We start from the raw sequence: 15600 nt of genomic DNA, 5'->3' as shown, positions 1-15600 counted from the left end.
TCATCTGTTCGAGGAAAGGCGGCTAGATATATGAGAGCTAGATTAGGAGAATTAAATATTAATAAAATATAATAAAATTTAAATTTGTTGAAAACATGAACTTTCCACGTCTCGTGTTTGCTAGATGTGCTGGTGGCGCAGCATTAACACAGAGGACAACAAGCGTCTTATATCGTCAAATAAGCAGTGGTAACACATACCGTGCCGCTCAGAAATCTCTGACGCAATTTGATCCAAAGCTGAAACAAATCGATCTAAAGTTTTCACCACCATTGGCACATTGCCGCAAAGTCGCACAACAAGTCAGTGTTGGCGCATCGGTTGCACAAGTTTTAAAAAAACGTACCTTACGCAAAAAATGGGATGACCACGGTTTCGAAAATCTGTCTGCGGAAGGATTTTTCAATGTATCGGCTTTTACGACTGCCGAAGAATATGATATGGAAGCACTAATGAAGGGCTTAAACGAACAAAATTTGTACACCGTTAAAAAATATTTTTCGACAGATAATCTGGGTGTGGAACAAAATGTGCTTTATGCTACAGCGAAATATCCTGTGGGAAAGGAAACGCGTGATATTATTTTCTTTCGTGAAGGTTCGGTAGTATTGTGGAATTTCAATGAACTTGAAACAAATAATCTATTATCATTTTTGCGTCCATACGAAAAGGATCCATACTTAAGTCCGTTAGTGCGTGGCGAAAGCGAAGTAATGCCTTACATGTACATTCCATCATCTGCCATTGATGTTGAAGGTGATTTGGTGTCCACATCAGATACAGAGGTGGCACGCGCTTTTTTCAATAATGGAAAATTCTTTCTTACCTCCGACGGTGATAATTTTCTGCAAAAGTATACATTCTCCAATGCAATGGCTACTTCAATAAAGCTAGGTATGTGGGAGGCCATGCTCGACCGTTACATAGATTCCATTGAATATCTCACCGATGATCTAAAACGGGGGCGACGCATACGAATGTCACGAGCCGAGGTATTGCGAAAAACAGGTGAGCTATTCGCATTGAGGCACGAGATAAATTTGGCATCCGATTTGCTAGATACCCCAGACTTCTACTGGGATCGCGAAGAGTTGGAGGCCTTATATTTGCAAGTTTGCTCTTACTTCAGTATTTCACGACGAACAAAGGTGATGAATGAGAAGATTAATCATTGTGTGGAATTGGCAGAACTGATCTCGCACAATTTGGATGAGGCACATCACACTCGGTTGGAATGGATGATTATTATATTGATTATGGTAGAAGTAGGATTTGAAATTGTGCATTACATGGACCGTTTCTATAACAAAGGTGAAGAGAATACAGCTTTGGCACATTGACTTACCGTGTGATATTTTTTTCGAGTTTCTAAATAATTATCTGCCAATATAGTATAGAAAATTTGTATAAAATAAAAACAAAATTTTTAAAACTTTAGCTTTCGTTTTATCATTCACAATACAATAACTTACTCAATTGAACACACTTCTGTGAAGTGAAAAGCGTGCAGTATGTTTATTGGTTCGTAGAATCAGCTGTTTTAATTTTCGGCTCGTGCTAGTGATAGCATCTGAAAAACTTATAAAAATGCAATTAACTTTAATTAACTTCTTCAAAAAAACTGTGCCTGGACACATTTTTCGAGGTAAGCGCCGACTTATAAAACCGGTGAGCAAACGCGCAATTGAAACACTACGTCGCGATTACGAAAGGCAGGAGCAAAATATGTTATGGTTGCGACACCCTTACTTAACGGTGGTAAGTATAATTAATTTTTTTTGTTTGAAAATAATTTTGTTTTTACGTAGGAGGAATCATCGGGTCATGCCAAAGAATTGGGAAAGACCGAAGCTAAGTTGGCAATGTGGAACGACCGACGCACACTAACCAAAATGAAACCACACATAACCATTGAGGAGAGACTTGCACATTTGAAAGTAAAAGAAGCCTGGGATTAAAATTATGAATTACAAATTACTATATTAAATTAAACAATATAAAAATATCTGATAAATGGTCCACGTTATGGAATACCGCTTGACTTCGGCAAGTTATTTCTTATATTAATTCGGCACACCGTGAATTTGTTTTTCCTTGTTTATTAATAAATTGTTTAATACATAATATATTTTATATACGATTTACTTATACTCTATAAGATACAAATATCTCTTTATTCTTTTGCTTCTCTTCAAAGATATACTTCGTTTTTAACTATAAACTACATTGCGCAACGCGTAACATTTTTCATTTAGCTTTAAAATAGAGTTTTTACTGTAGTAATATTAACGAAATTCGGGAAAACAATGATGATTTAATATTAATAATATTGGAAAATATAGGGTGTATATAAGTATAAGGGCATATTTTAATGTAAGCAGTATATTATAATTGGTGATACGAGGACAATAACAAAAAACATATATTTTTTTCGCTTGTGAGTTTGTGTGCTTTTATGCGTGCCTTGCCAAAATGGTAACTAAATCGTAGGCCCAGGAAATAGCTTGTTATAAATATTGTTAGAATTGTTAGGATTACAGCCAACCAACAAAAAATAGCACTGCTGTTTAGCAATTCGCTTTTAAAGTGAAGGCTTTAAGCACTTGCAACACTAATTGTTTGTCTGTTCCTCTTGCGCAGATATTTCTCAATCCGCAATTAGCGGTGTGGCAGTTTCTCGCTTCTTCGTTCCCACGCCACTGGATTCCGATTTCGTAGGCGCAACATCGATATCTATATCGGTGGGTGCCAGCGACACATTAGTCATACCGTCTTCGTCCGGTGCCGCATCCATTGCCAGGGTTTGTATCGGTTGGGTTTCGGCTGCAAGAAAATCATCCGCCTCAGGCTGTGACGCTGTAGTTGTTGTTGCTGCTGTTACAGACACTGGTGGTAATGGTGGTGGTGTAGCGGAAAGCATAACCGGTGAAGCGTTAGTAGCGGCAGCACCATCACCAATGCCGCGCTCTACTGGCGGTGGTGTTGTTGGTGATGTGGGCAAAGAGTCTACTTGTTGGCTGAATTCTTGATTGGGACTCTCGCGTGTGAACAAACCCATTTTGGACTCGGGCGCTGCACCTGTAGCGCTTGAATCACTGTCTATGCCAGTGCCAACGGTACTACTGCCTACACTTGTCATTGTGGGTGCAGCAGGACCACTAGCTAAATGTGCCGAAGCATGTTGCGGATGATGTGCATGCACCATACTAGTATGCTGTTGCTGTCCTTGGTTGTGGTAGCGTGGTATATCCGCTTTACGCCAAAGTGTTATCTCCTGTTGTTTGAAGTATCGACGATCCTCCGTGTCCATCAACACCAGATTTAGGAAGTACTTTACCGAGAATTTTTTGTTTATATCACGCATAGTGGGCGTTAAATTGTAACCACCAAGAAATACACGTATTGGTATGCTCTCACCCTTTACTGGTGCACCATCCATGATTTCGTACTTGGCGATTGTCTCATTCTCAGTGAACATATTCGGACCCGTGCCAGTTGATTCGCGTTTAATAATTGCAATTTCCATGTGTTTAATTTTTATGCGCACTAATAAGAAATATATCTTACCAATTATTGTATCTTTCAGATGGTATTTACTCTTATTGTATTCAAACTCAATATGTAGGCAATCTTCGATGCCTACTTCCATTTTAATAGGACTGTTCAATTCGGGATAACTGCAAAGCGTATGTACAGCAATGTCGACTTCACGTGTAATATCACTGATGCGACGCACAATAGTTGCACGTAAGAAATAACGCAAACGTACATTTGAACCAGCATAAACTTCAAATTGTTTTTCAACATTTTGAAAATCAAATGGATAACTGTGGTTTTGTATAAGATCACCAGGGCGTGCTAACGCTTTGGTGATACATTTGAATTCGTTGTGATTCCCACGATCGTAAAACAACTCGATCTGACCAATAAATTCAATTTTAATTCCTTGGTGTTCCAATTTACTGCCAGGTTTCTTCAGTGTCACATTCACCTGCATTCAAGAGAGATTATCTATTAGTGATAACATACTTAAAAGTAAGCATATCTGCAATTATCTAATTAAAAACTGTATCAAACGATGATCCCCTATTATTACAAGAATGAAAGAACACTACGACGATCTTAAACGAACAAAATTTACATGTTACATCGGCTAACACGATAAAATTATGCCAGTTAAAACAATTGTTCCATTCCAATTGGATTCTAATAGAAGTCATAACAAACAAGTGGCCCAGCAAAGCAACGAAACGGACAGCCGAAGCCAACTCAGCTGTTGGCTACTGTCAGTGCTGCATCGTCACAAGTGCCCCGCAAATCACTTATTGCGTACACGCCCCCTTCTATCTAACATCATAACTTCTCACAATTCTTTTGTAAATATTTTCTTTATAGTTTAGTGCACATGCCTTGCCCGACACCGTTTCGCCATCGTAGTACAGCAACATTTTTTCAATTCTTCCATCTTCTAACTTGAGCTCGGCAGTTTTCCTGTTTTCCGCACCGTCAAAAACGATATCGATCTCGGCCGACTGGCCAAATCCGAGAAAGTTCATCGCTGCTGTCTGCTGCTTTAAGGTTGCACTCACGGCCAAATAACGATGTTATCCCTGTTGATTTGTGCTTTGGAATGTTTTGCAAACTTTAGAAAGAAATCACACGCGTATAATAGGAAAACAAAAAATTATTGGGCGTTTGATCAACAGCAGAAGAGAAATCTTACTTCGTTGCGTTTGATTAGTTGTGAATTTAGATAATTTTTGACAGCAAGTGTTGTCAGTGTTTGGTGTTTTTTATGTGGGAAAAATTTAAACCTGATATTGTATTAGAATTTTATAACCTTTATGGATATTTTTATTCTACATTATTAAATTTTATCTTAATATTTTTTGTGAAATAGGAACCGCTAAAATTTTTAAATAAATTTTCGTATAAACAAATATGTTTGCGACTGTGCAATATTATTAACGATAGGTAATACAGGGTGAACTGAAATAATGAAAAATTAAGAAATATGTTCTTTTCTATATACGTACATACATATCCCGATCGTCAAATTTCGAACCCTTTTCATGAAGAAACCTAAATTAGTTTGAGAAGCAGTTGGCATGCTATCTGATTATCTTATGGGTTGTCTAAAATGCCCAAGGTGTGGATACTGTCACATTTTCATACCTACATCTCCTGATACGTTTATTCGCAGAACTTTCTATACCATAATCGAGTGGTCATCTGTGGCTTTTGTGCCTGTAGCAGCATTAAAGATTCCCCAAATTATTTCACTCTTCTTCTCTACCACCTCTGATCTAATGTTTGAGAGATTAACCGATAGGTCGTCTTATTTAACTCCACAGTATTTTATACATACATATGTACATAGCTCAAGGGGTTCCACGCAAATACAAGGATATTTTCACTATTATTATTTATTTCAAGTTTATTATTTCCAATATCTTGAGTATTACACGCAAAATAGTATATAAATATGTATATATATGTATCAAGCTGGGAGCGTTTTTCGTGTGTACATTTAATTAATGAATATTTAATTTAATTTATTTTTTGTTTGTAATACTTCATTTTTATAATAACGTGTATTATTATAATCGTATGTTTTTATTTCTAATAAAACCCACGCAGCAAACGTCCTTCAGCATTCACAGGGTGTCCGCGATTTTTTCTCATCCAACCAATGCGTCCAGTTCAAGTGATTCTCACCGTTCTCGATATGTGAGCGATGCAAACGCTTTCCTTGGCTAAGCAGCTCGGCAAATTGTGCTGCTACCGGATCGTGACCAATTGTCAGAACTGACACCACATTGCCATAGTTATCAAGATAGTAAGCAACGAACTTGAAGTTCTCCAAATCACCCTTAATCAGCACGTCAGAAAATTGACCATGTCCAGCATAACGCATTCCCTTACCGAAAATAAGTGAAAAGAAGAATGGCACTGCGCGCAGATCCTGAATATTGCCGGCCATATTGAGTCCCGCCACACGTCCATGATATTGTGCCAATTGTATGTGACTCACGCTTTCGCGTTGATTCGCATTCGCAAAAACTGGTGCATTGGCAATGTCACCGCCGGCATAGACATCAATCACGTTTGTCATTAGATGCATATCGGTGTTAATGGAGCCATTGCGATTAACGTGAATACCGGAGTTTTCCAAGAAACCAGTATTATATATCGAACCAGTACCCAGAACGACGACATCGCAATCGAATTTGTTACCGTTATTTAGTTCTACTTGGTTGACAAAACCTTCGGCATTACCGTACAACTCGGAGAGTTGACTTTGATTTTTCATAATGATGCCTTTCTCACGATACAGATCGTAGAAAAGTTTTCCGACGGCATCGCCGAATAAGGCAAATGGATAATCACTAGTAAATATCACAGTGACCTGTAGAGAGTAGAGCGGTAATTAATTCTATAATCCTTAATAATATACGCATAATTAAATTCCTCACACATATTGATAAAGAACTTTTGACTGCTCTAGTCCTAATTACTCACCGATTTTGCTTTGTTGACTAGCGACGCAGCCACTTCCATCGCAATGAAGCTTCCACCCACGCAGACCAGATTTGTTTCCGGTGTTATTGCTGCCATTATTGCCTTTGAGTCTTGATAATCACGCAATGTGAAGACGTTTTTCAAATCGACTCCGGGTACATGCGGTTTTCTGGGAGTCAAACCGGTAGCGATAAAGAGTTGATCATATTTGATCGAGTCGTTATTGGAGCATTGCACAGTTTTCGCCACGGTATCAACCTTAGTCGCCTCTACACCAATTAGCGTCTCAATGCCGTATTGTGCATAGAAGTCCGCAGTGCGATATTCCAACGTATTAATGGGTATGCCTAGGCTTTTGGAGAGCTTTATGCGATCATAAGGCAAATACGGTTCACGACACAACATAACGATGCGTCCGCTAAAGCCCTCTTGGCGCAAGGCCTCCACGCACGTGGCAGCTGCTGGACCACCACCAATAACGACGACGCATTGCTGGTTAGACTTATCACGCTTCACCATATCCTTGAGGCGCTTGTTCTTCTCCAAGTCGGTACGCTTAGCACGCAGTTTTACTTTACCATCGTTTTCCACGCGCACCATAAAGCAGGGCAACGCGTCCAAGCCCGGAAAATCTTCAATATCGCCGGTACGCGTATTGAAAGTGGCACCATGCCAAGGGCAACGTACGCGTCCATGCCCCAAAGCGCCGGTATGCAGTGGTGCGCCATAATGCGGACACTTATTACCAACCGCTGTTATCTCACCGTCCTGCTTTACCACCAACACTTTAGTGTCTGCATCGAAGTTGAACGCTTTCATTTCATTATCCTTCAGATCTTCGATATTGCAGACCTCTACAGCGCTCGTGTATTCCGACATGTTGTTTTCGGTTGTAGACTGATAAGTGCCTGAAGGGAAAAAAATTTAAATAAGTATATTGTTGTTTTAGCGGATACCTAGTCGTAGTATGAATAACAATATACATGCATATGTATGTAGAGCTGTAAAAGAACGCGAACAAGCACATATCCTAAGTATCTGACGGCTAAACAAAAAAATAATGGATATACAAGAAATTTCATATTAAAATCACAAACGAATCGCAGCATACCATACACATGAATATAAATATACTTATATAAAAACACTAAAATAGTAATGCTTTGCAAATCATATGTATGTAGGTACTTGTAAACACCATTGAACATCAACAATAATCAATTTGAAAGTATTGACAGTGGCACATGGAAAAACGTGAAAGAAACGCTCATTATCGGCTAATGTTTACAAATTGTACAAAACACACACATACTCGTATACATATTACACATATAAATCGAAAACCCTGGAATATATGAACATACCAGACATTTTTTAAAGCATTAATATTTCACTTTTGAAGCTCGAATTGAATAACGCGCACTAAAAATATTAAACAAATTATGGTATATATGTACTATATATAATGCACAACTTGTCGCTATCACTTTTCGTTAGTAAATAATGCTGACTGTGCATTTTTGCCTACTTAACATATATATTTACAACGATGACGTCACTGGATTTACAAATGAGAAACTGTTGTCAAACAACTGTTTACAATGGTTCGAAGTTCTCAAATGTTACGTTTGCTATGTGTATGTATGTAGATGTTTCCATATTTTCTCAGCGATTTTCAACATTTCTTTTCCATTTATATATTTATTTTTTTTTACTATTTTAAATTGATGCACATTTTAATTAAATTTTGTTTAATTTCTACATTTTGCAACACTGCACAAACGCCGACGACCGCTTGTATAACTCATACGCCCCTACCGGCTGATCGTAACACCTGCCAACCGGCTAATTTCGATTTCCATTACGCGGCCGCTATTCACGTTTGTGTAACCTTGGACGACATTTGCTTTGCAAACACAAAATAAAAAACGAACTTTGGAAACACAAAAATAAAAAGCCTAAAATTAAAAATTAATTGCGCGTACTTGTTAGCCAAGAAGCAAAACCAACATTAGGCAACTCGACAATTGTTTTATCGTGATGTGTTATACGTTTCTATTCTTCGATTCTTTGCATTTTTGTGTTTGTTTTTATAACGCGTCTGTAACTAATAAAAGCGTTTAAATATTATCTAACTCTTTCACTTCCAGTATACAAATTAAGCATCAATTAATATTTCGGGGTACAACTTTTCACAAGTAGTGCCCTTAAGGTAATCCTATGCCCAAAAATTGTCGAAATCGTGCTATAACATTACAGAACCCAGACAAGAAATATTTGGCCCCAGTGCATTTGGTTGATTTTAAAGAAACTTTTGATAGCTGCAACTGTATGTGTGCCTAGATGCATGCACCCTTGTAACCTTTTTCAGTGAAACTGAAACTGAATTGACAAAGGCTCAAAAAGCTTAAAAAACAATTTTTTTTCAAATACATCTTTCAAGAAAGTGAAACCACCATTATACTAAAAACACGAGCATATCACACTTTTCGTACAATAACACCAATATTACTGTACACTGTTTATTTTAAGATTTCTTTCACTTTTTAGTTCGAAGTGCTTTAAAAGCGTAAACCAGGAATAAAGCGTAAACCTCACTTGACTCGCTTGCTTTTGTAATAATCTGCTTATTTTTATTTAACTACAAATGCACACAAGCGACATTCACAACAGACTGACATTAGAATAATGCCGTTACCGGAATGGCTGGAGAATGAAAGTTGACAGCGGCCATCAATTTCTCGGTTGTTTATAGTTTTCCTGTGCATTAGGTTTGCCAGTTTGGACTGCAAATTAAATACTTTTACTTTTTGAAGTCACAAAATGTGAAAGGAGCGTGTTAACCATTATTTACTACTTAACTGCATAGTTCATATTAATTGTCTTAAAATGATATTAACGCACTATTATCGGCACACAATCTTAATAACTCGCAATTTCGTTATAATAAATGGATTTTTCTATATGCACACACATATGTATGTACATATTTTCGGTACAAAAAAAAACCAAAAGGACCTTACCACTTTATGTCCTTACTATTTTGGTGTGCTTTCGGAAGTTTTTACGATTTTTTTTTTTTGGTTTTGCACTCACAAACACGCACTATTTCGATTTAATTGACACGCATATAGCCAAATGAATATATGAAAATTTTCTTATTGTGTTGACAAATTATTTATTGATTGATTACTCTATTAATTTTTTTGTTTAGAGAAGATTGAGAGAGATTTACACAATAAAGAAAAATTTAGTTTTAAGTTTAGGGGTGTGTTGTACGTCAAAATTTTCACTATTACGACACCGAGTTCAAATTGGACGTATTGGAAATACTTTATTGCTAGTGAAAAATATTTAATCAAACTATTTCATATCTCCGTTTCCACGGAACCGTATTTTATCGCTCCAAATTACATCAATGTTAAATATTTGATATCCCATATCGTTTTCGCTTTGAAACTCGTAATTTTCGATTCATACACCACATAGTATGCATAATAACTCTTTAAACTTGCATTTAATCAGTCGTTTTACACACACCCACACCCAGGTAACTAATCGTCAATTTTTCTATTACTCACCGTCCTGCGGTTTAGCAGCTGCAACCTCAATCCCTTTCGAAGTGGTTGTTGAATATTCTTTACAATTTGCTGAGCCCATTCTAACAGCTGTTGATGTTTCACTTGTTGATTTAAGATTTATATACAACGTATGTACTTGTTGTTGTTTACGCGGTTTGTTTGTTGACTGGCAAAACCTGTTGAATGTTCAAAATGTTGAGAATTATGCAAAAGAAAAATCGTAATAAAAGAAATATTACACAGATCAAACCGAAAATACCAAATGTATGCTGTTGACTGACCAACCTTCGGTTAGACGTTGACCTTATGTTGTAGTGATTATTTAGCTGACTTCTAAAGATTGACAAAAGTTTCTGTTGTTTTTGTTGCTGCACTAATAATTGTGTCGATAGAATGCTGACACAGCGGCGTGCTAATGAATTCCTGCCATGCGTATGAGAGAAGACCGCAGATATTAAGGGTTTGCGTTGAGTTGAGAACATAAAGAGAAAGGAGAACAGAGGAAATTAGTGCTAAGAAGATAAAACATACTTTAATCCCTACAAATATTTATACAGCGAACAGGGTATATTAAGCTTTCTGCGAAGTTGGTAATACCCAGAGTGAAAAGTCGGATGACCTATAGTATTTATATATACATACATATACATATGGGTCGATTCAGCCTTGTCCGTCTGCCTGTCTTTATATACGCGAACTAGTCGCCCTATTTTTGAGATATGGGTCTGAATATTTTCTACAATAGCTGAAGACATTTTCCAGATCGGTTGACTATATTATTAAGCTGTCATACAAGCTGAACGATCAAAATAAAGTTCTTATTTGTTATTTGTGATTAGCATTTCAGGTAGAAAGTTGATGAAACCGAAGTAAAAATTTTTTAGTACTTTTTGAGTTTTATTAGGCACTTTATGTCTGTCTAATGTTTGCAAAAATTGTGAAGGGCAATTTAGCGTACTTATTTATGTGAAACATCATAGAAATTATTTTACAGAATTCTCATAAATTATTGCATTAAATATATAATAACATGATTAGGCACGACATTGCGGTTAGGCACACATATGTATGTATATATACATAGTAAGTATGTGTATTCTATACATATTTCATTTAAAATCTAACCCATGAAGCAAGCGGCGCAGTATGTAGTTGCCGACAGGTTTCCCCTGAAGGCTGTTATTCACTTTTTATTATTTTTGCCATTGTTTATTATTACACACACATATGTATATCTACATATCGCACACTAACTGCAAAAGAGTCACAACTCAAATATTTTTGAAATTAATTCTTTGAAATATGGTGTATCAATTCGTAAAACACGTATCTACCTTCCCTAGAAATTGTATCGTCATCACTCTCATACTTAACTTGAAAATCACCGTTAGACCTACTTTTGTGTTAATCGCATCGTTTGCCTCGCTTGTGCACTTTTGTTGATAATACTATTTTTAGATACTATTGTTGAAATAAATTGACAATTTTCTGCTGTATTCTACAAAATTATGCTTTTTTTTATCGGAAAAGCAAGAAAGTAAGTTAAGTCAGCTGTATTATTTGAAATGTGTCACTTCCGATGAAATAATTGTGTTTATCACTGTTTCTTATTTCTATTAATTGAGTAATACGCTCTTTAAAGAAGATATTCTACAGCATGAACAACAATTTCACTCAAAATTAATTATTAAATAATTTTTACATGAATTGCTTTTTGCACCTACTGAACAGTTGTAATTTTTCGAGTTGCGACTCTTTTGTAGTAAGTGTGAGATATGTACCATATAAATATATTTTTTTCACAAAATACCTCTGTGATTGTTATTTGGTTTATTACTTCGTTATACACACAGTTGCTTGAAATTATTACTACTTCATTGCCGTTTTCATTAAAGTTCTCGTTTTTACTGAATTGTTTAATAAAAAGCGAGCTCTCGTGTTTGTCGAGCATGTATACCAATGCTAATGTACATACATAGGTACTTACATCCAGCACTAGTGAATGTAAGTAACAGAAATAAGCAACGAACTTTGATAACTTACACGATCAACTGACTGATTTGTACTAATGTTGCTCTGACTTGAATGTACCGACGATACTAACGGAGCGATTGAGCATAAGTATGTACAAGAATGAATAGTGTTAGGAAAATTGATTGATCACTTTATTTTTTACTAGTTCTTAGATTATTTTGTTGATAACATTTAATAGAAATTAAAACTATTATTGTTCTTATTAAAAAAGTACAAACAGAAATTTCATTTATTTTGGCCAACTCTGTTGAGAGCAAAAGTGCCGTTGATTGTTGAAACGAGAACCAAAATATTACATACATACACATGCACATATGTACGTGCGAGGAGGCTCAATAGCATTAAGGTTTGCGATTGTATTAAAAGAACATTAGTAAATTAATATTCATATACAAATGCTTAAGAATTCAGGTAAAACCCTATTATTAATAAGAAGGAAAAGAAAAACAAAAAAAAGCTTATCTTCGGCTGCAATGATGTTATAATACCCTTCACAGGTGCATTTTTTATAGCATAAAAAAGGTAAACAATGACCTTTTAGGTAGTGCGATCTGAACAATTTCTTCGGAGATTATACAGTTGACTTTGACGGTGATTCAGTTTAAATTTCGTAAAGATATCTTGTTAAATAAATAAGTTTTCTTACAAACACTTGATTTCGATAGTTCAGTTTGTTTGTCAGGCAGCTACATATATACTATATTGGTCCGATATCGGCGGTTCCGACAGATAAGTAAATTATGGAGAAAAGGAAATCAGAATATACATTATATATTTAATTTAACTTACATATTCGAAAAATTGGTATAACAATGTCAGCCGGTGAAAATAGCACAGTTTTTACCCTTGCTTCCTCTCACTTTCTACCGTAACTTTTGATTTCCTTAGCAAATAAGTTTCGCTTGGTACATACATACATATGCACATATAAAACAAAATTGATGTCGTAAAAGCTATATCAGATCGGCAATCAGCCAATTGCTTACTGAATAATAGATGGTTGGTTAAATTTGTATATCAATGTATAAACGTCTGCTGATAAGCGAAACATTTTTTACACAAATTTTGTTAGCCGCTAGTACACTCATATGTAGTTATAGTTTTGTTAATGTGTTAGCGTTTTATTTTAAGTATTTTTTTTTTGTGCTACATTCGCACAAATGCATATGCTAACTCGGTCACGTTTGCTGATAAAACTTTACTGACAAATCTTTAAGGATCACTTAACAAGGTTGCGATTAAAACATTGTTTAGCACTAATGAAAGATAAATTGAAATGTGATTGCACAATAAATAATTCGGAAACCGTAAATTTTTATTATTTTTAGAGATACCGTCTTCTTCGTATATTTTTGTGATTGGTTGCACTTTGAAATGCATTTACAAACAGCTGATTATTGGCGGTAACAGAGTTGCAAATTTGATAGCAAGCGTTGAATTGACAGCTACGTGCACATTTCAGTGGGAAATTCGACCGGATATTTCATTGCTGTAAGGAAAGTTGATAAAGCAGCGTTTATTCATTTGAGATCAAATTATTACTATTTTATTTCGTTTTGACAAATGTGTAAAAGCAAAGTGTGACTTTATATTAGTTTCAATTCCATACAATATAATTTGCTTGCAAAACTCCAGAAAAGTATAAGAATATTTTACCAACGAACGCTCTCACGGCATTCGTACGTACGTAACAAGAACGCACACGGATTTTTGAGTACTCAAGAACCATCAAAATTATTTCATGGAAGCGGAACAGCATATCCGAGTATTTTGAGCAAGTAAATGTGTACTTCATACATTCAGTAGTTGATTTATGAATCGTTTGCACTTCAGCGTGTTAACGTCATATGAACTATGTGTTCGTAGAATGAAATTGTTAATAAGCGTGAGTTGTTGTCATCAGCGGCACTTCACTCATCAAAGGTTTTATTTAACTGGTGAGTACAAAAATTTTAATCTATTATATGTATATCAAAGGAATTTAGTAAAATTTATAATTTTTCTGCAATTACGCATATATTTATATCTTTATTTATACACATGCAAGCACGTTGGCGGATTAGAGTATTTGTTGCTAAGTCTTATTTGTTGTTTATGAGTCTCAATTAAATACAAATAGTCAGGTAAAATTCATTTGGACTTGATGGGGCTGATCCACAGCAGTGCGATCCTCCCACATTACATTGGTGGTGAGTCAAAACTGTCTGAATCTGTAAAATAATTAATAGTCGATTGGTGGTTTTATGAACTCACTTCCGGACTATTGGATATGCCACCACCTCTACGTCACTTGTGTGGCGTCCATAGCAAAGATTGGATTCTGTTTGCGCTATATCTAGTCTTCCATACTTATCAGGGCTCAGATTCACTAACTTTTAGATCAGTTACTGCACAATGGCTGGGTATTCATCGCTCAGCAGTGACGATCGTTCTCCTTACAATCAGGGCACAATGATTAAGTTTGCTCGCCATTATATTTTACAGGCAATCGCTTCAGCATAGCAAATTAGACGTGTTATTCGTTAATAATTTCAGGCGTCATCAGCGCGGCGTCGAAGAGGTGTAAGCCATGCACTTGCTAAGCAACCAAACAGTCACCGAAATCAGCGTGCATCAACACATACAAGAATTTAAACTACGTTACGTTTGACTGGTTGTGAATTTAGATAACTTTTGACAGGCACAGTGTTGTCAGTGTTTCGGGAGTTATATGTGGGAAAAATTTAGACCTGATATTATACTAAAAATTTATTAAAGTTACGAATATTTTTATTTTATATTATTAAATTTTAACTTAATATGTTTTATGAAGTAGGTATTTACTACTCTAATTATTAAATTAATTTTCGTAAAAACAATATGAGTTCATTTGGATAATACTATTAACGATAGGTTATACAGGGAGAACCAAAATAATTAAAAATTAATCAACAAATACTTTTCTATATATGTACATTTTCCGATTTCGTCAAATTTCGATCCAGTAGTTTATTTGTTTTTTTGTAAAACTTAATTTTTATTTATTTATAATCATGCAGAAAAAGTTGCACATTTACTGCGTTACCGCGACTTTTTCTCTTCCAACTTATGCGTCCACTTCAAGTGGTCCTCACCATTCTCGATATGTGAGCGATGCAAACGCTTGCCCTGACTAAGCAGTTCGGCGAACTGCGCCACTACCGGATCGTGACCAATTGACATAACTGCTACCACATTGCCATAGTTATCAAGATAGTAAGCAACGAACTTGAAGTTCTCCAAATCACCTTTGATCAGCACGTCGGTATATGAACCATGTCCAGCATATCGTATACCCTTACCGAAAAGCATAGTAAAGAAGAATGGCACTGTGCGCAGATCCTCAATGGTGCCGGCCATATTGAGTCCCGCCACACGTCCATGATATTGTGCCAATTGTATGTGACTCACGCTTTCGCGTTGATTCGCATTCGCAAAAACTGGT

At 36.0% G+C, this 15600-nt stretch overlaps 4 protein-coding genes and 1 pseudogene across 15 annotated transcripts; 2 read left to right on the top strand and 3 right to left on the bottom strand.

Annotated features, from left to right (window-relative positions):
* Nucleotides 1–3: 3 nt before the first annotated feature.
* Nucleotides 4–1437, top strand: LOC108976263 (required for meiotic nuclear division protein 1 homolog). The gene has a single exon (XM_018945235.1). It carries the CDS (start codon nucleotides 96–98, stop codon nucleotides 1338–1340), a length of 1245 nt encoding a protein of 414 aa, XP_018800780.1. The 5' UTR covers nucleotides 4–95; the 3' UTR covers nucleotides 1341–1437.
* A 67-nt stretch (nucleotides 1438–1504) lies between these two features.
* Nucleotides 1505–2126, top strand: LOC108976265 (ribosomal protein 63, mitochondrial). Of its 2 annotated transcripts, none has more exons than XM_018945237.1 (2): nucleotides 1505–1755; nucleotides 1809–2126. In XM_018945237.1, the coding sequence occupies exons 1-2, from the start codon at nucleotides 1588–1590 to the stop codon at nucleotides 1956–1958; spliced, it is 318 nt and encodes a 105-aa protein (XP_018800782.1). In that variant the 5' UTR covers nucleotides 1505–1587; the 3' UTR covers nucleotides 1959–2126. The 2 variants fall into 2 exon arrangements, with proteins under 2 accessions (XP_018800782.1, XP_018800781.1); XM_018945236.1 differs by having other exon boundaries at nucleotides 1511–1758.
* LOC108976262 (vacuolar protein sorting-associated protein 26) lies at nucleotides 1955–4765 on the bottom strand. The gene is made up of 2 exons (XM_018945234.1): nucleotides 4410–4765; nucleotides 1955–3991 (listed from the first exon to the last, which is right to left on the bottom strand). Exons 1-2 carry the CDS (start codon nucleotides 4554–4556, stop codon nucleotides 2648–2650), a joined length of 1491 nt encoding a protein of 496 aa, XP_018800779.1. The 5' UTR covers nucleotides 4557–4765; the 3' UTR covers nucleotides 1955–2647.
* Nucleotides 4766–5419: 654 nt separating this feature from the next.
* On the bottom strand, nucleotides 5420–13516 carry LOC108976283 (apoptosis-inducing factor 3-like). 11 transcript variants are annotated; one of them, XM_018945267.1, is made up of 5 exons: nucleotides 12927–13516; nucleotides 10389–10526; nucleotides 10104–10279; nucleotides 6523–7430; nucleotides 5420–6409 (listed from the first exon to the last, which is right to left on the bottom strand). In XM_018945267.1, coding segments are annotated over exons 1-5 (1983 nt in total). In that variant the 5' UTR covers nucleotides 12929–13516; the 3' UTR covers nucleotides 5420–5650. The 11 variants fall into 11 exon arrangements, with proteins under 11 accessions (XP_018800812.1, XP_018800813.1, XP_018800814.1 ...); XM_018945268.1 differs by lacking the exon at nucleotides 12927–13516 and adding an exon at nucleotides 12091–12155; XM_018945269.1 differs by lacking the exon at nucleotides 12927–13516 and adding an exon at nucleotides 11914–12140 and having other exon boundaries at nucleotides 10343–10526.
* A 1651-nt stretch (nucleotides 13517–15167) lies between these two features.
* LOC108976186 overlaps nucleotides 15168–15600 on the bottom strand; it is a 3521-nt pseudogene continuing 3088 nt past the window's right edge.

This window comes from Bactrocera latifrons, unplaced genomic scaffold, assembly GCF_001853355.1.
Source record: "Bactrocera latifrons isolate USDA-ARS-PBARC rearing strain unplaced genomic scaffold, ASM185335v1 scaffold_74, whole genome shotgun sequence".
NCBI classification, from domain to species: Eukaryota; Metazoa; Arthropoda; class Insecta; order Diptera; family Tephritidae; genus Bactrocera; species Bactrocera latifrons.
Note: the sequence above shows the minus strand (reverse complement) of the source record. Positions and strands in the feature narration are given on the sequence as shown.